The sequence below is a fragment of the Rhyacophila brunnea genome, unplaced genomic scaffold, assembly GCF_057557595.1.
Source record: "Rhyacophila brunnea isolate RB1 unplaced genomic scaffold, BYU_Rbru_1.0 scaffold_18, whole genome shotgun sequence".
Lineage (NCBI taxonomy): Eukaryota > Metazoa > Arthropoda > Insecta > Trichoptera > Rhyacophilidae > Rhyacophila > Rhyacophila brunnea.
This window is the reverse complement of record NW_028232837.1, coordinates 20207878-20235862: the sequence shown is the minus strand read 5'-3', so window position 1 is coordinate 20235862 and position 27985 is coordinate 20207878. Positions and strand designations below refer to the sequence as shown.

Genomic DNA, 27985 nt, shown 5'->3' with positions numbered 1-27985 from the left:
TAACCTCAAATTGAAGTTTGTTCTACAATTATTGATTATTTGTGTACTGATATCACGTTTCTATGGCGTATTTTTATGTAATCGGAAAGACATCCTTACTAACGCATATGTTTTATTTATATTTTAGATGATGCACACCAAAGTGATGTTGTGGATGGAGACAATATTAATAATGTCTGGGACTCACAATTGTACTCGGTCAAAACCAAATGCCGCCTATTTGACGCTTGCATTCTTACGGTGTTGCTTTACGGTAGCGAATCATGGCACCTTACGAAGGCTCAGAGCAACCGTATACTGAGCTTCGAAAACAGATGTTTGCGATGAATACTGGGTGTGCGGTGGTATGACTTTAGGATCGAGGAGATAAGAGAATGCACCAAACAGCTTCTCATCACGCTGAGAGTGAAGAGGCGACGTTGGACCTGGCTCGGCCACGTGCTGCGGATGCCAGAAGAGAACCTCAACTTGGCTTGCCTGTTCTTCAAGCCGACCTGACTCCGGCGTCCTGGAAGGCCGCTAAATACTATCTATAGAGTGTTTATGGCGGAGCTACTGGATGCTGGTTTGATCTGGAATGGAGCAAAAAGACTGGCGAGCGACAAGGATTCTTGGAGGCGCCGCGTGGTGTCCATATGCTCCAATTAAGGGGCGGATATGGCCAAAGAAGACGAAGAAAGAGCTTCGAGCGCAAAGGGGATTTTATTTTAAGGAATGCAGACAGTGCTGCTCCAAAAACCCAAAGGGTACGAATTGCTGACGGCAAACTGCGCAAGGACTCAAAATCTTACCAATTTTATCAAAATGAATTAAAAGAAAGTATTTGCCAAATTTCTTTCTTAAATCTCCATACCGTTTACCCACCTGTTATCCGATGTTTCTAATAAATAAATTAAATACTGTTCTCGAACCCTTCGAGGTTGGCTATGATGAAGCGGAAATGATCTCTTAATTATATTATAAGTTTTCTTAATTAATTTTATAGAGTGATTGTTAATTTTAATTGTTTTCATAAATTATTTTTGTGTAATCATCATCCCCATACCGTTTATCCACCTCTAATCCAATGTTCTGATAAATAAATTATATAAAAATATATATTTTTTTATTATTTTTACCTAGTACTTAGCTACACAAATTTTATGTTTAATAATTTAATAAAGATGAAAAGTATCATAGTTTGAAACAAGATTATTACTAATCTTACATACAAAAATATCAAATTACTTCTATACCTACCTAATATTATTACCTAATAGTATCCACCTATCTAATATTATTTCTGTTTTAATTTTAATTTTATTTTAAATTGGCCAGTTTCTATTATTATTAGAGTCCAATTTATTACTACTCAACTACAACATTTTATGTTTGACTATTCTATTAACTCAAAAATCGTTGTGGCAAAAAACGTTAATTCACCTTTTTGTAAATAAACTCAAAAAACTAATTATTATTACTATAAAAAAGACTTGACAATACTCAAATCGAATTCATAAATGATTACCGAATATCATAAAGTAGCAAGTTTAGGTAAAAATGTTTAAACTATTTAAATAGAAAGGTTTCAATTTCTTGAATTTAGAAAAAGACGATTATCTCAAAACAAGGTTTTTTGACTTAACGCCTTTTGCCACTATACCGACGATATAATATATATTTTTTAGACAATCAAGTTATGAATTTAAATAAAAATAGCTTACACTCTTGTAAAGATGGTTTGGTTGAAGTAAAAATGTGTACACTGTGGATTTTGCAAAACACACCGAGAACCTGAGGACTTCAAACAACATGATGGTTTGCTTATATGTATAAACATACTCTGGTATCTAGTCAATGTGTGTGGCAGTAATGCAGTATCGAGACGAGTGAAGAAGACGATTAGCTGCTAAATAATTAGTATGGAAGAATGCGGAAGAAACAGAATGGGGTTTATTACGTGTTCTCGCTTTTGAAACCATTTCTGAATTTTGTTTTAGATGGCGAATACTTCGAGTGTGCCGAGAAATGCAGTGCCTGTTAACGGAGGAACGGGAGAGAGCTCTCAGCACTGCCCAGTTTGCCAGGACCGTCTCCGCACATCTGCATCACAACTTCATATTCAGAAATTATCGCCAGAGAATGTTTGTAAGTCGTTTTACACACTGCAGTTGTATGTGTTTTACCTACTGTTTTTTCATTCCAATTAATCATTCAATATTCAATTACTGGAAGACACACATGAATATAAGTATGTTTCACTTGTATAGCAGTAGTGAAGGGTGAAAGTAGACTGTTAAGATCCGCATAAATAGTGCAGATAAAACTTGTCAGTCATACGTATTTGTTTTTATTGAACTAAGACTACAATTTACAGATGGTGTTGGTAAGTTTTTAAAAATCAATTAAACCCTGCCAAAACCAAACCATATTAGTTTTGGTATACTTTGGGCAGTGTGACAAAATTGTGCACACCTTTTCATTCATACTTATTTGTTTTCATTGAATTAGGAATACATATTACGCATGTTAGTTATTTTTTTAAATTCATTAAGCCCTGCCTAAACCAAACGATAATAGATACAAAATATTATTCTATCTATAAAATATCCAATGTTATATGATTTAATTACATAATTTTAGATATTTTATAGATAGACTAGTATTTTTTGACTATTATGGCTTGGTTTCGCAGGGTTTAGTTGAATTTTAAAAACTCACCAACACCAACTCTAAATTGTGGTCTTTCAATAAAAACAAATACGTATGACAGACAAAGTTTAGTGTGCACTATTAATGGCGGATCTTAGCAGCTTACCTCCACTCTTTGCCACTGTTGTGTAGTAACATCTATCGACATAAAATAGAACTAACGATCTCAGTCAATAATGAAGTACATACTCGTCACAAAAACAGTGGACAAAAACTGAAATTAACCGAATTTATATACCTATATAATATATAGATTATAAGAAATAGTCAATATCAAACCTGTCAATCAAGCAGTTCACAAGTAATCTCTCAATTGAATAATCATTCCTCACACACTATGCTTGTCCGCAATAGACATAAAACTACCAAAATAATAAAGCCATAATATGTAATATTAAAATAGACATGAAAGAGTTCTGTGTTTATTATAATTTATAAACTAAACTTATTAAGTAGTTAGATGTAATACCAAATTAAAATAATGAACCACACTTGTATTCATATATCGTACCCGCAACTAAACCGCCACAAGTCCAAAATTACGTGTTGAGTTAATTACTACGTTTCATTGTCTATCATTCATAGTATTTGTACCGAATATTTCATATCTCTAAGTCATCAAATTCAAGTAAAAAATTCATTCAATATATTTCAAAACCACAGTAAAAAAATGCGCAAGGTAAAAACTTCAAAGCTGATTTTCTCTGTTTGACGTTTTTTGGATTGTGGCAGTTTAGTTGCGGGGGTGCGATATAATCCCATCTGAATTACATGGTGACCATCTTATATGGAAATATTTATTGTTATAATCATAGTATTATTTGGGAGATTTGGTTATTTAGGCATGGAAAGGGAAAACACTATTCCGCTAACCAATTTAACCTAGAAGCTACTGTTACAATAGTACTCATAAAATATTATTATTGTCTGCCTTTTGTAAACCCGTAATAATTGTTATAACAATTACTCGTTCTCTTTGTACTAGACGGCGACTGCCAGTGTCCAAAGTGTGCTGTGTTGGACGATTGGTCGGATGCAGGAGACGGCGTCTCCGCAGCGACTCGGAGGTCTGGACGAGCAGGACAGGCCCAGTGTACAGTCACGGACACGGGAAATCGTGTCACAGGCATATAAATTTGGATTCGAGGTTCGTTCATTGTTAATGTAAAAGCAATTATAAGTATATTATAGGCAGTGGATTTTCCAATGCGACAGCAAAAAAATCAAAATGATTTACAATAATATAATATGTTTGATGTTTCAGTTCCACAAGGAAATGTGCCGCTTGATCAACGACAACCTCTCGCCGGAAAACATTTACAATCCGTGCGCCAGAAACTCCTTGACGCATGGCAGACGACCCAAACTGATTCGGTCCGAAAGTATCAACGAAAACCACCCTTCGCTAGAAGAGAACTGTTACACCTACAATCCATTCACCCCCACCGTCACCACCGGCGAATTCACATTTCCCACGATAAACTCTAAAATACGAGGCCCGTTATCCGAAGAAGACGAGAGCTTGTACAAGAACGCCTCCAAATACCCGTGGATTATTCGCAGCAGAAAGTTTCCAAGCTTCTACTCAATAGTCAGCGGTACATCTCTGGCCGACTTGAACCCGGATGACTTTAAAGGCGGGATTCCGGGGTGCGAAGAATGCTGTAAGTTGAGTAGCGATGGGAAGGGCCGGGTCAGTTGTGTTGGAGACGAGTGTAAAGATATGCCAAGCTGTGATTGGTCGATGACTGTTTCGCGGGGGCTCGTTCAGTTTGCCAAGCAGTGGATGAACTTCGCAATGGAAAGGTGTGAGAGAGGCAGAGGTCTAAGACCAAGGTATGCATGTCTCTTTTTTAAGAATTTCATAGATTGTAGTCTAAATAATATATGAAAGTGATGCTAAAGAAAAAGGACTCGTGGACCAACGTTTCAATTAGCTGCAAACCATTCCGCATTTTGGATTTATTTGTAGAAGACTTAAGGGCCCACTTGCGCCACATAGGTTAAAATTGAGCTTTTTTGGTATTTTCAGCGCATAAGCCTGGACATTCCTTTATTTATTTTAAACATTTTATGACTGCATAAAGTATTTTTACTACATAAAATAGTATTCTTTTAAACCTCTTACGTTTTAGAATATTGTCATGTTTCAGTACATCCACGTGCTGTGGTGTTAACACATTTTGCGCGGGCCTCAGTACAAAGGCACAGGTACACGCAGCGGGCGAAAACCAGCGGAAATTGAAATAAAATCGAATATTACAAAAATCGCTCTATCTTCCAAACTATCAGTTATTTTTTAATGAAATTTGGAATTCACACTCACCATATATTGCTCCTCAGTGCTGTGTTTCTTTTTAGAACAAAGTGTTTAAAATAACATAAGTACATGGTGCTAATCACATATTTACAGGAAGGTTTCGTAAAAAATATTCCATTCACTATAAATAAATTCCCGCACAAAAATTATTATTCTAATATTTGGATAAAGTATGATATTTATGAAAACACTCACCCCCGTGTTGGGGGACGTCACAAAATGTACACATATAACTAGTCAAACTTTTCTTTTTGTGCACCGAACACACTCGACACTGTCTTTGTGGGTATTTTTTTTTACCATATGTAACAATTTTTATCATTCGATGCTTCTTCATATCGAGTGATAACCTACGAGGGTGATCACTTTTACCCACTCTTCTTGGTAATCGTGATGTAGATGGCCCCGCTTCTTCCAAAATTTCGTCGGTTTCAACGATATGGTCGGCTATCCAAAATTTGCTTATACTATGTAAAAACTGTTTGTAAGTTAGCCTTTTGGTCGGATTTAATACTTTATAAACTTTAAAAGAATTAAAAAAAGCACAATTTAACAAATACATGACAACTCTCTTTGTCCATTTTTTTGTTCTTCGTATGATCGAGTAGTAAGAGAGATACTGATCCGCACGGTCAACCCCTTTCATATATTTATTATATTCTATAACACATAGCGGTTTCCAAATGTGTAGTCTCGTATTTCAATCGATGTTGTGACTCTCTAAAATGGTAGATGGATGTATTGTTGAAATCATTCGAACATTTCTCTTTGATTTCCAGAGTTGTAACAATATATCCTTTCGCCGACGGAACATACTCTGTCCTGCACGACGTTGACGTGTTTAAAACATTCTGGGAAGCCTCGGTTTATTCGCATTGTTCCACACGTCCTAATTTTATTTTCTAAAAGTGCTTCACTGGTTTTTTTTTAATTATCCATATAGACATGATTGCACAAATTTAAATACGGACCAAGAAGCAATTGGATGGTGTCTAATAGTGGTCTTCCTTGCCCACTGTAAATGATCAGATTACAGATGTATCCCGTAGTGGCTTCACTGACCATGCGCACTAGGATACCGTATTTTATTATCTTAGATGCATTATAGACTTTAAATACAAGTCTTCCCCGCCACGGTATAATACCTTCATCTAAAGAAAGTTCCCTTTGAGGCTTATAAACCGAAGAAAACCTCGGTATCAGGTATGTCATAATTGGCCTAATCTTTTCGAGGCGATCGCTGGAATCCGTAATGATATCGTTATTTGAAAAGTGCCACGATTGCCAAATTTGTCTAAAACAATCACGACTCATTGTTTTAGAATATATTGGTGTTTCTATACTCGGATCAGTAGACCAATAATCATCTCTTGTGTCTTTTCGAACTTGTCCCATAAGCAAAATTAGTCCGAGGAATTTTTTCATCTCACCAAGACTTACAGGCTTCCATTTGATAGATTTCTTCATTTTCTTGATACGGGATTCACTTTGTGTGCGGTATCGATTGCTTTCTTCTACCATCATGCTAAGTAAATCATCTCCAATAAATAAACTAACTATATCGATCACATTTTCAGAATTGTTTGGTGCTACGCAAACACCAACGTTACCTAAAAATGGTTCAATATGCGGTGGGTTGTCTATTTCAGACCATTCCATGACTTCCTCTTCCTCCACTTCACTGTCTTCAGAATCACTGATTTGTAACGGTATCACTGGTACCCTTCTCGTGCGAGGGAACTCTTCACTATCGCTGTCGCTATCACTGTCGCTGCCTAATTCTGGCAAATCTTCACCAGAATAGGGAGACAAATTATCGGCAAATATTTCGTCATCGCTTTCATAATTGTCTGAAGCCATTTTTTAAAGATTAAATAAAATATCGATTACTTAAATATATTTCACTTGTAAAAACACACCCGTTCTATAGCGCCGTATTTCAAGACTGAAAATTCAATACTGATATTCAATATAGATTGTAGTAGATTACAGACATCTAAATAACATTGGTTTCCACTCATGTTATAATTTATTGCTCCGCTCGCATACCAGAGTTATCGCACCGCACAATATCACTTACAACAAGTGCGAAGAATGCATTCCGTCGATCACAAATTGTCGTCTTTTCACTCGCTCACAAAGGCTAATATATAGTATGAAAAGGAGGCATAGTATTTATCACACATCATAAAAATATATATATAATCGCATTCACAGTACAGCGAACAAACCATGTTTAAAGAATACATCGATATTTCACAAAATGTTGTCTTCCTGCTCACCCATCAAAAAATATTTATATTTTATATAAATAGTAAAAGGTATTTCTACCCGTCCCGCCGTCGAACACCGGTACGGCGCGCGGGTAGAAATACCCTTCCCGCTCAAAATGTGTTAAGATTTTTTAGATTGACTAATTTTTAAACGCATTTATAAAACCTTTAGTAAAATTGTTGTTAACGAGTGAAATATTTATGATAAAAAATTATATTTATAATCTCTGTGATCCCAAATTTGACAAGAATTAGGCATTTTATTATTCAAAAATTGGGCACGATTAACACATTTGAAAATATACTAAAGATACTGATTATTAGCTATGTCTTTGACCATTCAAATGGGATAAAACATCCTACGAATAATGATTGTTTTATAATAATAATTATTGACCTAAGAATAAGGTAGTATTTTTTTTAAATATGCCATTTCTTTTGCTGGAATGAAATGCCAAATGCTCTGAAAATACCATAATACGTGGCGCATGTGGGCCGTTAACACTATTATGCAAATTTTTCAATACAATTTTAGATTCACTCTAAACAGTCAATTCCATAGATTATTAAATGTCCAGTTATTGCCAAGATTAACTCTGAAATTTCTATTAATTACAAATGAATGGTATTGTTTTATTAATTACTACATAAATGACCCCTTCTACACAACCTTTACCATAATTATACTGCAAGTGTAGCATGTGGAAGGACAGACCACCTGAATTAATGGATATAGAAAGGCAACTAATGTTTCGAATACATTATCATCACATTATGTGCTGTCACAGTAAGCTGCCACTACGGGAAAAAAGTGTGTAATGTCGTTTTTCTTGGTATGTATTTAACTACTAGACTGATGTTCCCATCCCGTAGCACATTTTGAACCTTTAATCACCAGAACAATGAGGTCACCTCACGCGTATCGCTCTGCATCATCAAACGCACTAGTCAGTGAACTTTTTTCTCTATTTTCTGCAGGAGTTCACATTTCTCGTGTCTCACGTCAAAATCGCGTGTTCTTTGTTTGCAGTGGTTTTCTCTGTAGATTTCTATTAAATTATCATCTATGTCTGGTGTTTACGTCTATTATCTATGGTCTTCTGGTTGGGTTCTGTTCAAAATAATATCTGGATGCAATATTGCAAGTATTTTTAACGTATGCACACGTAGTAACTGTTAAAATTAATTCATATTACCACGAATAATAATTCATAATACTCATAATTAGAGTTGGCACTTTCCATAATTTTATTTATAGAGATAGTGATCATTCAAAATATTCTGCGGAATGACGAAACCGTAGACTAAATTTGTCACTGTGACTGCATGTAACGTGATCATAATGTAATCGCAGCTTAACACATTGACGACGGCTGACTAGATAATTACTAATTAATTACCACATTTAAATAGCATGCTAATTATATCTAATGGCCACCTACTCCTTACGTGCCTAGCCTAGCCTAGCACTGAAACACTTAAATACACGAAACATTAACTATTTAAAATATTTAAACGGACAACAATAAATATTATTACCAAACAGAATGATGATTCTCACTTACATTTCTTTGATATTTTGAGGTATCTGTTGGTATTTTCTTAGCCTTGGAAAATTAAATAAATTAACACAGAAATATAGCCATCTTTCGAAAAATCATATTTTTTTTTATTCATAATATTTTTGAAGTTATGAAAAATAGTGTTTCACACGTATTTTTTTCTTAAGATATTGTTTCATATTATGGATGTTTTCTTTAGCTAAGAATAGATACAATAATTTGTTTTCTTGCTATTGTTCCAGATGGGCTAGCAATGGTCTTGAATTTTTGATGCTGACCTGTGATCCTCGACATACAAAGCATTTAACGAATGATGAGTTCGAGGTTAGTGATTTCATTTAATTCCATATACAACAGCTAACTGTTTTATCAATATTTCTAAGAGTAATATTATTACCATCACTCCACTTTCAATAATATATAATTATTTTCAATAGCGCCTGTACGCGTGCATGGATTTACTGTAGACAATAGTGCTTATGTTAAACTATCGTGACAATAACTGTTTACACGTAAAAGTTCTGACTGTCGCTCCAATCTCATTATTCAAGAGTAAGCAAGACGCGATGTTGTCATTTTATAGTACTATTTGACAGGACGTATTGAAAATCGGTTAACCTCAAAATGAGTAGTTCGTTTTTTTACCGGCAGGTTCGCCAATATCGTTCTACTGCGCACGCGCAGATCTTACTTGAGCATGAAAATTCAGAAGCTTCCAAACTTCTTTGATTCATGCACGTAATCTTGCCAACTACAGGATAATACATGTTTACCCATAAATTTTCTTACTGTGAACAGTAAATCCATGCATGTGTAAACGGGGTATTAGATATTTTAAAAATGTGGCTCGACTTCCACCAAAATATTGCCTATGTGAGAGCTTCCAAAATCATGCACCGTAATTAATCATATGTGAGCCTCCGCCGTAATAAATTCAGTATTAAAATAATCTTATGTGAACACGGCATGTTTACACATTTTTCAACGTATTCAACAGAGTGCATACAGAATTAATCATATATGATAAAAACATGGAAAAAGCTACAATTCTACCACTTAATAATAATTAATATATTATAAAAAAATATGATTATCCAATTTTAATTTATGATCAGGATCTGCAAAAAAGTTTAAACATGATATATCATTCTCGACTATTTTTTCAACAACATTTTTATTTTTTAACAGTTTCTTTCGATTACATATCTCAGAATATGACTCAAACCACATAGGAGGTATTTTAAATACAGCGACGATATTTTACGTGTGGTTAAAGACAATTCTACTTCACTCACTGTATCCCAGGGAAGCCGGAAGGTTGGACATCCGTAATCTATAACGTCCAAACTGGAAGAGTTTGGAAGGAGAAGTACAACGTAATAGAAATGCATAATATTATTATGTTTGCAGGAGTTGAAGACCATGATGGACGGTTGCATATCTCACGTAATCGGTTCATCAAGATCAGCAGGCACCGCTGCCATGTCCACTCCATTGACTCTCGGCACTCCGACTCTCCAGAGGTCCAGATCTTCAATTGTTTTCCCTCAGGTAATAAATTAATATTAGAACACTAGTCTATGATAAATAACATTCTATGCCTTCAGCGAGTTTTCTTGTTCTATGAGGCCATGATCGACAGGTCGCACATACAAATTTCGTGAGTTATCTCGTCCAACTTTAAACTCAAATTACTAGCCACTGTTGATTGATTTGCATAATCTAAAAATTAAACACACATTGACATCTTTTTAAATAATTATGAAATACTAAGCCACAAATAATCGGTATTACAGCGATTGTAGTAAGAGCTTCGCTCTACATTCAACGTGTGTCGTTAAAAATCTGCAGCCTCAGATACTGCGGTAGTAATATCGTGAGGCATCAAAAATGTTAATTTTAAGTGTGGCTCGTTAATTTTATCTATGTAATTTAGTTGACATTCACAAAACACCTAGCACATAGAGTTACCCAACAGCATTAGACCGAAGTGAAACATTTTGTTTATCTCTCTATTTTCATCATCTTCTACACCTTCATCGTTAATATATGGCAAATCTAATTCAAATTCAGTGTAAACCATCCTATCTATATTTGCTCTAATGTTCTCCGCATACTTACAAGATTACTACATAGGCTTCGTGACATATTTGTACTTACAGTAGACTCCCGATTATCCGGGCTAATGGTAGGGAGAGGTGGTACGGATAATCCGAACTATGGTTTTTTCTTTACATTACTAAAGCAGACAATTATTTTAACATGTTTAATACTTATTATTTATTAAGAAAATCTGTGATTTTGGTTTGTTTGCTGGAATCTTTCTAATATCAATTCGAATTTTTCTAAGCGAGGTTTATGTTTACGAAAGTGAGCGATTTTTTAATAATTAAATTCATGCACGGATAATCCGCATATGGATAATCGGGAGTTTACTGTATACGAAAAAAACAAAATCAGCAAAGTTTAAAGTAAAATGTATTTGTAGCTTATGTTTGATGCTATTCGAATGCATAGATTGATGTTGTGTTGATTCTTTGTGTGCTAGTCACCTAATGTGTAGTTTTTTAGTCTCAAAGATATCTTGATACCGTCAAAACTAGGGAATCCAATCCCGAGCCAAAATTCTGATCCCGGGATTTCGGGATTACAATTTGACAATCCCGGGATCCCGGGACTGGTCCCGGGATTGGGATTTTTTTCCATTGTTAATATAAAATTTTTATATTTACAAATAACATTGATAAAATCGGTCAAAAATAAATCTAGTATAATTTATACTATTTAAGACATTTATTGTTAATATTGTATACGTTAAATCTTGGAAATACACAAGTTTAATGGAGTAAATAATATTGTAATATAAATAATAATGTGAATTTAATATGAGATTGCTATTTCTGATAGTAAAGACATAATGAATAGATCAGCGAGATTTAAAATAGTAAAGCAAATAATCATGGCGTACTTATGGCCTTTCCGCTTCATAAATCTAATTAGTCAGCCAAATATGAAACTGCCGTAAAACGTATGATACGAGGGTGGGTCAATAAGTCCTTAGAAAAGCCGACAGGTGGTGCGACTAGTACTGTAAGCGGTTTGTTTTCATGCAGCGGCACTACCGATTCAGTATGCTGCGAAGTTTCAATCAGATTGGTCGGGTTGTTGTGTGTTTCTCGTACATTTAAAAAAAAATTGCTTGTGAAAAATGGAAAATGGAGAAAATTGAGTTTAGAGCTGTTATTAAACATTTTAATATAAAAGGGTTAACAGCAAAGGAAATAAAAAATGAGTTGGATTTAGTTCACGGCATATCTGCTCCTTCACTTGCAACTATTTATAACTGGTTAAATGAATTTAAACGTGGTCGTACATCAACAAAGGATGAACCACGCTCAGGACGTCCTGTAGAGGTGACTATACCAGAAATGATCAATAAAATCCACGATATGGTGTTAAGTGACCGAAGATTAAAGTTGAGTGAGATAATTGAGGTTACAGGGATCTCAAAAGGTAGCGTCATTTCTATTTTACATGACAAATTGGGCATGAAAAAAATTTCTGCAAGATGGGTGCCGCGTTTGCTCACAGTCGACAATAAACGCAATAGGGTGGTGGCCTCTAAAGCCCTGTTGTCGCTCATGCAACGCAATCCGGATGAATTTTTTCGTCGCTTTGTGACTGTAGATGAAACATGGATACACCACTATACTCCCGAGACGAAAGAACAGTCAAAGCAGTGGATTGCGAAGGCAAACCATGTCCAAAGAAGGCGAAAACCGTAAAAACAGCTGGTAAGGTTATGGCTACTGTATTTTGGGATGCACGTGAAATTATTTTCGTTGACTATTTGGAAAAAGGAAAAAAAATAACAGGGGATTATTATGCATCTTTATTGGACCAGCTAAAAAACAAAATTGAAGAAAAACGGCCTCATTTAAACAGGAAAAAAATCCTCTTTCATCAGGACAATGCCCGTGTTCACACATGTTTACGATCAATGGCTAAAATTGAAGAATTGAAGTTCGAATTGGTCGACCACCCACCGTATTCGCCAGATTTAGCCCCCAGTGACTTTTTCCTTTTCCCAAACTTAAAAAAATGGCTAAGTGGACAACGTTTTTTTTCAAATGAAGAAGTCATCGATCGGACAAATGCTTATTTTGAGGACCTTCCGAAAACTTATTTTTCTGACGGTTTAAAAAATATTGAGAAACGTCTAACCAAGTGTATTGAGCTCCAAGGAAATTATGTTGAGAAATAAAAAAAAAATACAAAAATAAAAACTGTTTTAATGCTTTTTTCTAAGGAATTATTGACCCACCCTCGTATCATGGTGGAATTACTTTGTTAAAAGTGCGAAGCATTGTTTTTTTACCAATCTTTCTCATTTTTAATAATCTATGTGAAAAAATAAAATGAATCGGCAACCTACACATCAAACTTCATTCAAACTCAGTTTATTTCTAATGTAGTTATTTTGTATTAAAAGTATTTTTTCTGTTATGTTTTCCATAAAAATTGATAAAAAAATCAATCCCGAAATCCCGGGATTATGTTTATCAATCCCGGGATTCATAGGTATCGAAAATAGCTTGGGATCCCGGGATCCCGGGATTGGATTCCCTAGTCAAAACTGACTGCAAATAAATGTCAGCAGTAGTGTGAAGTTCTCTACATGCCTAAAGCACTTGTAGCTAACTTAACCAGTGAACCGATGGTCCTTTTTATGTTTCAATTTCATAAATTTACGCTCCTAGCTCCATAGAAGAAGGTTTTTTCAATGTTGTTTGTATTTAACATTTCAGCTGTCATTAAATAAATCTGTGCAGTCTGCAACACCGCCTATGTCAACATCTGAACCTGATTTCACATCTACACCTCCGCCAGATGAAACAGGTGAGAAATAAACAGATAAATATTACTATAATATATTACCTTGTTTGTTTTGTCAATGTTTTTTAAACAGATAATAATTTAAATTTTTTTGTCGAATGAAATAAATATTTTTTTTTTAAATTTATCCCAGTACGACAAGGTAAGCAAATGGCGGCATTGTACGAGCTGGATTGCAGAAGAGATGATCTTCTTCGGAAAGCATCGACCATCGGCAGTGTGAGGCGAGGAGACGGATCTCGGGAGCATTTCCGACCGCGACCTGTCACGTTTAAGTGGCAGAGAGGAATCAAGATTGGACAGGGCCGCTTTGGAAAGGTCAGCACTAAATAACTATTATTATTATTGTCATGTTTGAAATACTTAACATATTGTATTCCTTGAGAACATATTTCTGGAATGGCTTTTTTTCTTTAGCTTTTGCGGGTGGTTTTCAATTATTTTCAAAGTATCAGTGGATTAATTAAATGGGTGATCTGAATTAATAAAATTGTATCCTTTGCAGGTATACACAGTGGTTAACACGGAGACAGGTCAGCTGCTGGCGATGAAGGAAGTCAGCCTGGGTATCGGTGACAGGCGAGCCGTGGAAAGGGCGGCTAACGAACTTAAAGTCTTGGAAGGTGTGGTACATCCTAATTTGGTCCGGTATTACGGAGTGGAAATACATAGGGTGAGTTGGCAAGCTAGAATAATATTTTGACTGCTATTATTGTACTAACTAATAAGAATTAATTCAAACCATTTTTTTAGTTGAAGAAATGAACTTTCCATATTTTAAAAGAAATATTGATCCAGTACATAATAATTATATCAATAATACAAGAAACAAAAATGTATTTTTCACTGCATGTCGTGTATATGTTTTCTGCCTCTCATATTATACAAACTCAGTGTGACAGCAATTCGTTGACTTTGTGTGTATGTGATTTAGTTGAGATTCACAAAACACATGTAGGTTAATGTACCTACTGCCAGCACACATTTCATTGAAGGGTGTAAGTACCTAAAATAGTCACCGCCATTATTCTGTCAAAACGTACAGAATCTAAAGTATTCAAGCGGCCACTTCGTGTATATGTTTTCTGCCTCTCATATTATACAAACTCAGTGTGACAGCAATTCGTTGACTTTGTGTGTATGTGATTTAGTTGAGATTCACAAAACACATGTAGGTTAATGTACCTACTGCCAGCACACATTTCATTGAAGGGTGTAAGTACCTAAAATAGTCACCGCCATTATTCTGTCAAAACGTACAGAATCTAAAGTATTCAAGCGGCCACTGTACCAGCTTTCAGATCGTACAGAACATTTGACATCTTAACTTAAGAAATTGAAACACTGCATTAGTATCAGTGGTGAAGGGTGGAGGTAGGCTGTTAAGATCCGCCATAAATAGTGCACACTAAACTTTGTCAGTCGTACGTATTTGTTTTCATTGAAATAAGACTACAATTTACAGACGGTGTTGATTAGTTTTTAAAATTCAATTAAACCCTGCAAAACCAAGCCATAATAAATAATAGTCTATCTATGAAATATCTAACATTATGGAATTAAATCATACATAACTTTGGATATTTTATAGATAGAATAATATGTGTAATATGTATTTTTAATCTAACAAAAACAAATAACTATGAATGAAAAAGTGTGCACAATTTGTCGTATCGCCCAAAATACACCAAAACTATTATGGTTCATTTTATTCAGGGTTTAATTGATTTTTAAAAACTAACTAACACCATCTGTAAATAAAATTTTAGTCTTAGTTCAATAGAACAAATACATATCACTAACAATTATAGCGGATCATAGCAGCCTACCTCCGCCCTTTGCTACTGATAAGTATATTATATCTAATTGATGAATGTACTCCTGACCAATACACCAGTCAATTTTTAACTGGTCATGGTGGCTTCGCTGGTAAGCTCTGTGACTTTGGACTTGCTACCTGACCAACATGTCCATGTGCCGTAGAAGTATTCCGTTGATGAGTTGCAAACCACATCCTCTGAAAATGCCCTGAAATGTGTAGCTCTGTTCACATAGAATGTTCGTCAGTTTTGAATTAGCTTTGTATCTATAATATAAATTATTACATTCATGTAAGTACATATTATAATATATATTATATTTTAAAATTATTTTGTTAGTTCACCATGCTTCTCTTCCCCATGGGCACTTATTAATAAAGATCAATGTAAACTCAGTCAAAGCACACTTGAGTGCTTGGAGTAATTGCTCCTGGGACCATTACCAAGCGTAAATAACTGCTGATACTTCACATCCAAATGTAGGGCCTCGTATTACGCTCGATTAAGATCGAGTGTGTTCCAGGGCAGGTTAGTTTGGAGCAGTCACCAATACAAAAGCCTTGTTCATTTGTCTGATTTACAATGACGTTTATTTTAAATAAATATTTGATGTTGCTTTTTTGACGTTTCAACTTTATGTATTAAATCTCTTTTGTGAGAATGGGGATTATATCTGAAGAAAATTATGGACTGTGACAGATTCTAACAAGCAATTGTGTTTATTTTAGGAGGAGATGTTGATATTCATGGAGTTATGCGTGGAAGGGTCGTTGGAGAGTCTGATTGCGCGGTGCGGGGCCAAAGCCGGCTTAGGAGAGGAAGGTCTTCCTGAACAGCAAGTGAGGCGATACACCAGGCAGCTGGTTGCAGCCGTCAGAGCTTTGCATAACAGATCTATAGCGCACAGAGATATTAAAAGTGAGTAATGAGACATTTATTCAATTTTCCTGTAGTAATACGAAGCAGGCATTGAAAACTTATTGGTTTAATTTTAAAAAGACTGGAAATTTCATATAAGAATCTCCAGTCTAATATATTTCTGGGGCATATTATGTTATCCTGTGGGATTTTGAATGAAAAAATTGAATGGCTATCTGAAATACATTCCTTATCTACTCTACAATCATAGCTCAACGGGTGTTTTGCTTGAAAGTCGTGGCAGGTGGCCCGTGTGACATCTTGAATCCAAGATGGCGGCCACTCCAGACAATCGATAAGAAAGATCAATCATAACTCCTATCACAAGACTTGGTGTTTGAGAGTTTTGTACATACTAAACTTAACCTTTTTTTTTCACAATAAAATAAAAAAACATATTATATCTTGATGTCTTTTATCATTAGGATGTTTTAACTAGACAATGAAGAATTTTAGGTAGGTATATTTGGGAGCTAAGCTTGTAAGAAAAATGAATCTCATTATGCTCCATCCTTTTTCAAGAAATCAACATTGCTTGATCACATAAAATATTTGAATACAATAGAAGAGTATTATTGTAAAATGTTTTAAAATTGAGAATAAAGTTGTGATTATTTATTATGCTGCAAGTCGCGTCACGTGCACGTCACAGTTAACTGCTGCTACGGGAAAAAAGTGTGTAATGTTGATTTTCTTGGTGCTTAAAATGTTATCAGACTGATGCTCTCATCCCGTAGCATATTTTGAACCTTTGAACGAACATGGTCAGTTGGCAAAATCTGCCGAAATCACCAGAACAACAATTAGGTTACCTTATGTGTACCGCACTGCATCGACACCCGCATGACTCATTCAACTGTTTTTACCAGTAGCTATGGTCTGCAGGTTGGGTTTTGCTCAAAATATTATTGAATTTACAGAGACTCGTTACTAGGTTAATCCATCATTGAATTTACAGAGGTCGTGTTCATTCAAAATATTCTGCAAAATGACAAAACTATAGACTAAATTTGTGACCGTGACAGTACGCGACGTGCATGTCAATATAATCACAACTGTAAGCTATTTTTAATAGACAATATGTCAGTGGTTGGCTATAGCACTTTTTAGAATTAATTATTGTTTCGTCAACACGTGCATTATACCTTTAATTTTATTATTGACTCGTATTTTTTGAGACAATGGCAACATTTTACGATCTTTTTCAATGAGAGAGGCATTAGCCAACGTCAGGTAAAGAGACCGAACTTTTACCTCGACTTTATAATGCAGAGGCAATCCCATACCTTAAGATCGTCACATTGAGAATACCTCGGTATTACGTAAATGCATAATCTGGTCTAGTAAACACTGCCTTCATTCCTAGTTCCATTAAGCAATATCCAGTTTGAAATATATTTCGCAAATTTACAAATAGGTAATGTATTATTTTGTTTATGGTGACCTAATATTATGTGTTGCATGTTACAGGTGGTAATATTTTCCTTACCGAAGAAGGCAATCGACTGAAGTTGGGAGATTTTGGATGTGCAGTCAAAATCAGAGCAAATACCACCGTCCCTGGAGAACTTCAAGGATACATCGGCACTCAAGGTATACATTTCTTCCGTGAATGTTGAATATTATTCTGACATACTATCAATGAGATTTGATTTCACTATTTCTACTGAAGACAGTCTTGTAGATCGGAATCACACATTGACCACTTTTAATTTGGTCATACATGAAGTTACTTGCACAATAGTGAAATACAACTTCACTGGCTGCACACTGCCTTATATTAACTTATGTGAAATTATAAAATCACTTAATAAATCTAATAACTAAATGCGTAAAACCTTTCAGTTAGAATGTAAAAAAAGTTTATATGTCTAATACTGACCTCAAAAGATATTTAACAATAATATTTTTTTTTTTATCCTTATCACTGCCATCCAATTTTTACTAGGTGGACACTTGTAGGCCAGCTATTTTTGGAATAAAATAAATCCCTTAAAAAATATGAAATAGGAATAGAATGATAAATATTTGTGAAAATTTTCCAAATCAACATGTTTCTTGAGTTTATCGTGAATATTTTGCACACCAAAATGATAAATATTATTTATAAAATATACACAAACAGTTCATTCAGAAGTTATGACATTTACAAGAACCCGCGAGTTAACTCGTCTGTGGCTCTGATCAGGTAAATATTGTTTAACCTGGCACTCGCGGGCTATTGTAGTATGACGAATTCACTCTCTGGGTGACATTTTGACATTTTTTGTTTTATTTAACTTCTGTGTTTCATAATAAAAATGGCAATAAAAAATGAGTTTTATGGCTCTTTAGGCGCCTAGACATGTTCAGATTATTTTACAACATTAAAAAACCGTAATAAATCAGTCATAATGTCAAAAATATCCGAAGAAATTAATTCTATACAAAGACTCACCATTTAGAAGAGTTCCCCCATTTTGTTTTATGTATATGGAGCACTGCAAGGCTTGCATTTTGTTATTCGTCACGCTCGTGCTTGATGCGAGTATAGAAACACTTCACAAGTGGCAATAAAATCACACATAATGTTTTTTCCCTGAGTAGGGTCGTAAATATAGCACAATAATTTTAGACTAAACAAACTTTTTGGCAGACACTTAAACAGCTATTAAATATTACTACTGAGTTACATATTTATTTTTACTTTACACATTTAAAATTGTTTTGAAGAGTGGTAGATTTTATAACACGGATTGAGACACAAAGCCACATTGCAAATACAACACATATATCTAGATAGAGATGTTTTTTTTTTAATAATTTTTGAATTTCCGCACACATGACAGTGTCTTCTGGGCTTTTTATTATTTGCCGTGGGCGGAATGTGTTCCGGCAAATGATCTGCTAAAGTTCTAGGCAACAACCTTAATGGATTTTCTCTAGTCGATGGTCTGGGTTGTGGAGTTTTCGTGATTTTCACAGCGTACTTAGCAGATAATTGTTTTATCACGACTAACTGAAATTCTCCTAAAGTTTTTTTACTACCAGTAACAGATTTATACATATAGAAAGCATTCAATAAATAGAGGTCAATCATGTGAAATGCTACCTTTTTGTACCATTTCACAGATTTCCTCATGCATGACAAGCTGCTGAGCATCATGTCGGCCTTGTCGACAGTCCCCATATTTTTATTATAATCTAAGATGCACTTTGGCTTCATAATGGGTTCTCCGTTCTAAAATTAGTTTTACCGGTTGGACCGAAGGAGTCATCGTGCATGGTTGTAAGCATGTGGACATCTCTTCTGTCACACCATTTGAGAGCCAACAATGGGCTGTTTGACTTTACCTCTGTCTCCCCCTTTTTCAACTTTTTGAAGCATGGCATTTCTTTGCGATTCTTACGTACAGTCCCACAAGCATTGGTTTTATTTTCATGGAGGTGTTTGAATAACTGTGGACCGGTGTAGCAGTTATCGCACCACAACGAATGCCCTTTGCCCAGATACTCGGTCAGCAGCGTTGTCACAACAGCTCCGGAAATTCCAAAGTTTTGGCTATCCACCATGTCTGTCCCGTCACCACAATAAATAATAAAATCTTAAATATAACCCGTCATAACGTCACACAGCACGAACATTTTGATACCGAAATGATGACGCTTCGATGGAATAAATTGTTTAAAAATAAGTCTCCCTTTAAAAACAATAATGCTCTCATCGATACAGAGATTTTGATGCGGAATCATCGTGTCTTTGAAAATTTTGCGTGTATGCTCTAAAAGTAACCTAATTTTATTTAGTTTATCTCAGGTAACACTTGTTGGATCGGAAAAATAGAGCATTTGGAGCAATAACTCATATCGGTCTCTAGGCATCGTCTGACCGAAAATGGGTGCACTTAAAAACAATCCGTACTCCAGTGTTCTTCTAGTGACAAATGTTTGTTTCGTGTCATGAGCATTGACACCGCAAAAAATGCATATAATTCTGATACAGTTGTATCGATCCAATTATGAGAACGTGATTTTGGTCCAAGTTCTTGAGTGTTATACTGGTAGTGGAAAAAAATGTTTGTTTGTTGGACTACCTTCAACATTATATCACGGTTTAAAAAATGTTCAAAAAAAAGACACTCAGGCGAAGTCTCAGTCAAATCGCTGTTTGCTATGCCGGATTGAAAATCATCAAACTCATACACGATCGGAACATGGGGTCCGGATGTCCACGTTCTCAAGTGTTCAATTGGCTCTTCTGATATATCTACATCACTGAGGTCAGATGGTTCCAATTCTTCTTCAGACATTTCGTAATCGGAGTCCAATTCCTCACTTAAACCAGCCATATTGAAGTTTGACAAAAGTTCTCAACCAAACACTCACACGATAACAAAGGTAAAATAGTCCAAAAAAATATAGTCAAAACACCTTATAACAGTTTAATACACATGAATGGTATAGTTAAAAACACATAAACAATAACACAGACAAAATATTTATAAATATTATAATAAAATTCAGACAATACAATAGATCGCGTAAAATACGTAATATTTTGTACGGAAAAACAACAAGAGCGATTCCTTGCACAGTCCTCTCACAACAGTGATATTACGCATACTGCGCAAACGCAGTAAAGTGGCGCGATGTTTCAAACCGAAATTAAATGAGCGTAGATTGACGGCCTGTCGAAGGCATGTCGAACATCTAAGTTTTAGTATTGTAACAAAATTTATTTGACAATATTACATATATGTCACCGTTGGTAATGAAATAAGGCAAATTATGGTAGAGATTTCAAAATCATGCGTCATGTATATTCTACATAATCGACCGGCGCATTTTTGCGTACAACATTGGCGACAGAAGCGCTGTAGCCCCGTAGTTTTGCGAAATTTCGCGTACTACATTCGTGACAGAAGCGGGCGCCGGGTTAAGCATTAGGCAATCACCGGTAAAATGGCTTCACAGCAGTGAATTCGACTTACACTTTTGTTTATTCCAAACTACTCATATTATCTTTAATAAACAAACGGTCCAGAAAACTCTCTCTGTCGCACTCACGTACCATTTGTGTCCAGGCCTTCCATAAAACCTTTGCGAAATCATTTATAAGTGTCTTCTTATATTACATAGCGCAATGTTTACCGCAAAGTACAGTATAATAATTAAATGAGACTTATGCATATATTCTGAAAATTTGAATCAGCTGTCCCATAATAATTGCAGTATTGTTAAAATTCCCTAATCATTACACCCACGATGGCTGCGCGGTTTAAGCGTTGGCCTATTGCGTCTCAGGTTCGAACCCTAGGTCTGACATGTATACATATTGTTTTTCAATTTGTGTATAAGTCAGAGTATGGACCTAACAGGTTGAGCAAATGGCTGACATCCATTTCTCATAAAAAAATCTGTCAATTCAAACCCCCACTCTGTGGAGGCCCATATGGTCCTATTAGGATTAGGCCGCCACTGACGTACAGTTTTCGTAACAGGTTGAACATGGCACAGACAATAACTGTTCAATAACTGTACGTTAGTGGGCACACCACAGATCAGTTTAACTACCCCATTCAAATCTGTCGAACTGTCAACAGACGTGCCCATATACGTACAGTTATTGTCTGTGGCAGAGCAGTGTCAAAAACTATGGAGGTTAGGTTCGCGGAGATAATACACAGGGGTATTGTTTAAATTAGTTTTAGGTAGGGTATACTTGAACGATATTGATACACGAATAATTTTACTTTGAATTTATTATGGTTATAATTGTTTTTATTAGAAACAAACTGACATAAAATACACACCTATGTCACAATTAGGTATATTAATTTATGTTGTGAACGTCTTAAATTAATAATTTGTAATATTCACTACATACAATAAATAAAATTTGAGTACCGAGTTATTAGTCTATATTTTCACAATAACTTAATATTTATAATGCTCTCCAGAATTTGAACATTTATATTATATTGTATAAAATAATATGTTTACATAAATAACTATAACTTTCTTTTACTCTCGTAAAAATAAATAAAATATAATATTTGCGATCTCCACGTACATAATATTATTACATTTTTAATAATAAATGAATTTGTATTTTATAACAAGCAACACCAGCCGCAGTTGTATCGCGCGGTATATTCTACTTTACGTTACCAACATCTAACATCACCCGAGAACTTTCGGCTAGTTGAAATTCCAACAGTTTTACAAAAACACGGGAGTGGGGGTCGCTGGCAGTTTGAACCTGGCACACATCTGGCAGGTCGAAAACTGTCCGTCTATGGGCGCAGCAGATTATCTACCAAAGATAACTGTATGGCCGCCATTACGTATTAACTGGCATGTTCAACCTGTTACGAAAACTGTACGTCTGTGGCCAGCAATTGGACATGGTCGGAAAAAAAAAATCTTTTGTATAGGTATTGAATACTTGACACCAGTATAATAACTTCTATTATTTTGATTTAACAGCTTACATGGCCCCTGAAGTATTTATGAAGTCATCGGGACACGGTAGAGGGGCAGACATCTGGTCCCTCGGATGCGTTGTCGTGGAAATGTCTTCAGGCAAGGTAATCCATTGTGTTAAAACTAAATTGAGTTTCATAATATAGCATGTGACCATTTTTTTTATTTATACAAGGCTGAATTGTCATTTCATTTGTCAGTGTTTTAAAGGCGGTGAAAACGGTGAAGTCTATCGAACTGATATTTTTACTGAAAATTCTTTAGGTGATTTCTAGATCAACGCAAGTTGGTGTGTTTAAGGTATTGTAACTATACCTATACATGGTAAATTTTAGAAATGACTTATATGGTAATTTAAAAGTTAATTTGAGTAATTGATTTAATAAAGCATGTCCGATTAGTGTACTTACTATTTATCATTTTTTTAGACTTACTCGTATTCGTTAGTATCTAAGCAGATGGGTAACAACCCATCCCAATAAAAATACTATGAACGAGCATGACTTTTTTTAATAATCGTCCTAGGTTGTATTTGCTTATAATTTGAATGGTATTTTTCAGCGTCCTTGGAGCGAGTATGACTCGAATTACCAGATAATGTTCGTGGTGGGGATGGGCCAGAGACCAGAGCCACCTCCACACCTTTCGACGGAAGGAGAAGACTTCTGCCTCGCCTGTTTACAGCATGATCCAGCTCAGAGGGCCGATATAGATACTCTCACGCACCACCCCTTTATACAAGGTAACTAGACAAGCAACTAAACAAGTTGTAATATTTTTGGTATACCCCAATACACTAGCAGCTTTATTCCAACCTGCCATGACTATTCCAAATCATGATTGTATCTGTGATAAATGATATCTTTATTCCACCCATCTTTGAATCGTGTATGATATCGCTGGATGTCTTCATTCTTGGTGTCACGACTGCGGAAACTTTGACGAGTCGAATTTATTCGTTCACATCTTACTGTCAAATAGTATCTAGAAATCATATTACATTGATGTTTTTCAAAATCCAGGTGAGTATTGCTACCAATTGTCGATAAATGAAAATATTGTATTATTTTTAGACACCTTACCACTCTAATTGATTCTGCGAAATTGGAATATTATGAAAATACATTTCGTAATCAATTTATCATTTTGAATAGATAATGAGGCAATTAGATATCCCGCGCTGCATGTACTGTTAAAAGTAATTGACATATCTCTTTCTTAAAAGTTACTTAATAATTTGTTTCAAAAATATTTTGCTTAGAATTGCATAGTTGAAGTTTTTTTCGTGTTTTTAAATTGATTATGATTTTTTCTTGTAATATCAAAAAATTCAAGCAAGTTATATGGTTATCATACATTCAACAGTATCGTTTTAATCCTACAAATGTCCCTTCTGACTGAAATCCTTGGATGAGAAATACGCGGAAATAACATCAAAGATCACCATAGTAAATCATCCATCTGCAAATTCATTGTTATTTTATAATTTGAAGACAATAGTTACACATTTACAAATTAGCCATTTTGTATTCTCTGGTGCTAAAAGTTGTAAATAATTAATTGTTCGAATACACATGCGCAATACAATTTGCCAGAAATATCAGGCATTGTTGTGCAACCAATTTACCCCATTGCACGATTGGCGAAGGGTGGAGGTAGGCTGTTAAGATCCAACATAAATTGTGCACACTAAACTTTGTCAGTCAAACGTATTTGTTTTCATTGAACTAATACTACAATGTGTAGATGGCGTTTTTTAGTTTTTTTAAAATTCAATCAAATCCAAGCCATAGCCATAGTAGATACAAGTCAAAAAATGTTCATTTATCTATATAACATCTAAAATTATATCATTATACCATTGATAATTTTAGATATTTTATAGATAAAAAAATATCATATATTGATTATAGTTTGGCATAGGCAGGGCTTAATGAATTTAAAAAAACTAACTAACGCCACCTGTATGTATTCTTATTTCAATGAAAACAAATAAGTATGACTTTAAAAGGGATCACTGTTTTTGTTGGATCGCCAATGGCATACCTAAACTATTATGGTTTGGTTGAATTTTAACTTCCTATCTGCAAATTGTATTCTTAGTTCAATGAAAACAAATAAGTATGACTGACAAAGCTTAGTGTGTACTATTTATGTCGAATCGTAACAGCCTACCTCCACCCCTCGCCACTGGGTCGATCGGTGTATACTGCCGCGATAAATTACCATAGCGCAGATACGATTTCCCTAGAGTTACTGATGTGATTATTATGACATATCACTCACATATTTGCATTCATAGTCGGTACATGGAATAAAACTGCTACTAAAAAAACATGTGCAATATGTACATTGGCTACAACTAAGGGTTTGTTACTTACACTAATGCCGACACGCGTAAAAGAAACCGAATACTAATACTTATTACTAAGCCCATGTAAACAAGACTTAATTATCAGTGTCTTATTTTAACCAGAGCTGATTAGAACACCAATCATTTTTAACGAATGGGGGGGGAGTTCAAAAGTATGACGTTATTTAGATGGAAGATTTTGTGACGAAGAATATGATGGGGAAGAGGTGTCAAAATATATTGATGGTTGTGGGACTCCATTTAAGAATAGCCCCTTACCGATAACTAACATATAATAAAATTTGTGTTCCAGGTGCGCAATGATTCTACTAGTCAACGGATTGCAGCTTTACAAAAAAGACTCAAGACGAGAAATAAGAATAATATTATTTTAAAACCGCAGCTTTATAATTAAATTTTAAAACATGTTTTTTAATCCGTCAAATTAAATCCTGTCCATATTAAATTTTAGGTATGTGTACTATATTTTTAAGCAATTGTATGACTGTATTTTTTTAATGAAATTAATTATATTAATATGATATTGAAAAAAATTAATTTGCATGTAAATATTGTTAAGAATGAGATGACAACATTCCAACATTCTTACTTGTTATGTAATGTTTATTTTTATAATATAAGAAGTTTTTTAAAACTGGCGATATTGATTTTATTAATCATCGTGCAGGTTTATTTATTGTGCATAATATTGTAATGATCTATTAATAAAATGAATATAATATTAGATTGTAGTTTTTAATCTAAATTTCACATTTACATGTTCTTCACTATTATGTTGTCAGGTTGCAAGCCTAATACTACAAGGTTCTAAGTATTCATCCTTGAGAAAACAAACCCAACAAGGAAGTAGTATTCTAAGCTGCCACATCGTTACTTTTGTTTAATCAAGGACAAACACTTAGTTTTCCACTCGCGAGGTCACAGTAAGAGTTAGCTGACAGTTAAAACATGAAGCAGATGATAAAATACTCCGTATGCCTCAGCTGGGTCAACTTTGCAGATTTTTTCAATTAAAGAATGGCTTCTAATTATTTGGTAAGTATAAATATTCATAAACAGGAAGTATCTTAATAAAAGTATTTTATTAATGTTTGGGAATAATTTAAAATAAGCAGCAAGTAAAAAATGCTTAATGGTAAGTATTCAAATAATGATTGAGAAAGTATTTAAATAAGCACAGGGAATTATTAAAATGTTTAATTTCAAGTATAAATATTTGTGTGTCAGAATAGATTAAAATTTGGGCAGAATTAATTTAGTTGGCCGCTTTTTTTATTTAATAGGATAGTATGCTTCTCTGTCATTCCAACCAGGGTTATACCATAGACTAATATTCGAGTTAGTTGTATCATAGACTAATACCATAATCGTCTATGGTTATGTTGTACCTTGAGTGCTTGGCTGTAGTGGTTTGGCGGGCGCATAACCGTGTGTATTATGCCCCAAAAAAGACACTGTCTACAAACATTTTACACACGGTTATATGTTTGAGTTTCGCAAGACGCCGCCGCGCCGCGCCCATCAAACCACTACGGCTGAGCACTGACAGATGACAGTTGACTTCCTCAGCACTAGAAATCTAGAATAGTATTTTTTCTTTCTATTATAATGAATGTATCTAAAATAATTACAAGATAAAAAGAATGTTTTTAAATTTTCTGTTGAATCATATAAACTTGACTTGACTAGCTTAAACGATCAAAAAAATTTGTACTTGATAGAAATACTGAATAATGAAATGTCATTTCATATTGATTTCCATAGTTACGCACTATATATTATTTAATAATTTAGTTGCTAGGACCCCCTAGCAACCAATAATGGTATCGAAATAACTTTTCATACAAAACAGAATAAACTGAAAATGAATTCAATTCTACTTAAAGATGGCTAAAAGTATTAAAAAAATGTATTGGCATCATGTTCTGATATATTCTAAAAGTTTCAAATGTCTAGCTAGTTGGGAAGTTAGTTAAAAATCGATTGCAAGATTTGTACCGGACAAATAAGAATACGACCTAAGAAAAACGTTGTAAATAAAAAATCGCTCCACAGTTCAATGTGGATCTTCTAAGCAGGTTTCTTAATAAATTCGTTCTAGTCATCAGCTGTAACTGTTGGTTCTATGCTCTGGGTACAACAGAATTAGTTTGAAATCAATTACTAAGGGGGATCATCATGCCAACAGAGAACCTAGCGGAAAAATACAAAGTTTGCTATGTGACAAATTCACATTTTTTTAAGTTTATCTTTGACTTAAAAAAAAAATATCTTTTTAATATTTTCAGATACATATTTATTAATTAATACAGTTAAAATTGTAAATTATCAAAAAAAAATCTCAAATTGCAAGCTTCGTAATTTTCCGTTCGGTTCTCTGTTGGCATTATGATCCCCCTTAATGTTTATTAGAAACTGTTTTCAGTAGGTATCTACACTGGGCTAATGACCATTCAAAATACTTGCTCCATTATAGAATTATGTTGTATGCCTAGTGTGTATTATAATATATTTTTCAACATTTTTAAAAAAATAAGAAGACAGGTAGGTACACCAGATGTGTTTATTATAGGCTTATTTTCGACATAAGAATAAAGAATAAGGCAGACTTCAGTTGTTTATAAAAAAAAATACATGGCAATTTGAAGGGTCGCTTGGCTTGTAAA

General features: G+C 34.6%; 1 protein-coding gene across 2 annotated transcripts in view; it reads left to right on the top strand.

The window, feature by feature from the left end:
* The window catches only part of Mekk1 (mitogen-activated protein kinase kinase kinase 4), a 100633-nt gene extending 74592 nt beyond the window's left edge, over positions 1–26041 (top strand). For both annotated transcript variants that reach the window (XM_085945401.1, XM_085945400.1), the window contains 13 exons: positions 1980–2127; positions 3677–3838; positions 3956–4527; positions 9089–9170; positions 10257–10397; positions 13655–13745; positions 13876–14060; positions 14248–14415; positions 16291–16480; positions 17951–18073; positions 22949–23049; positions 23507–23687; positions 25612–26041. In XM_085945401.1, coding sequence (XP_085801527.1) covers positions 1980–2127; positions 3677–3838; positions 3956–4527; positions 9089–9170; positions 10257–10397; positions 13655–13745; positions 13876–14060; positions 14248–14415; positions 16291–16480; positions 17951–18073; positions 22949–23049; positions 23507–23687; positions 25612–25622 — 2155 coding nt within the window. In that variant the 3' untranslated portion in view covers positions 25623–26041. The remainder of the gene's footprint in view (positions 1–1979; positions 2128–3676; positions 3839–3955; positions 4528–9088; positions 9171–10256; positions 10398–13654; positions 13746–13875; positions 14061–14247; positions 14416–16290; positions 16481–17950; positions 18074–22948; positions 23050–23506; positions 23688–25611) is intronic.
* Positions 26042–27985: the final 1944 nt, after the last annotated feature.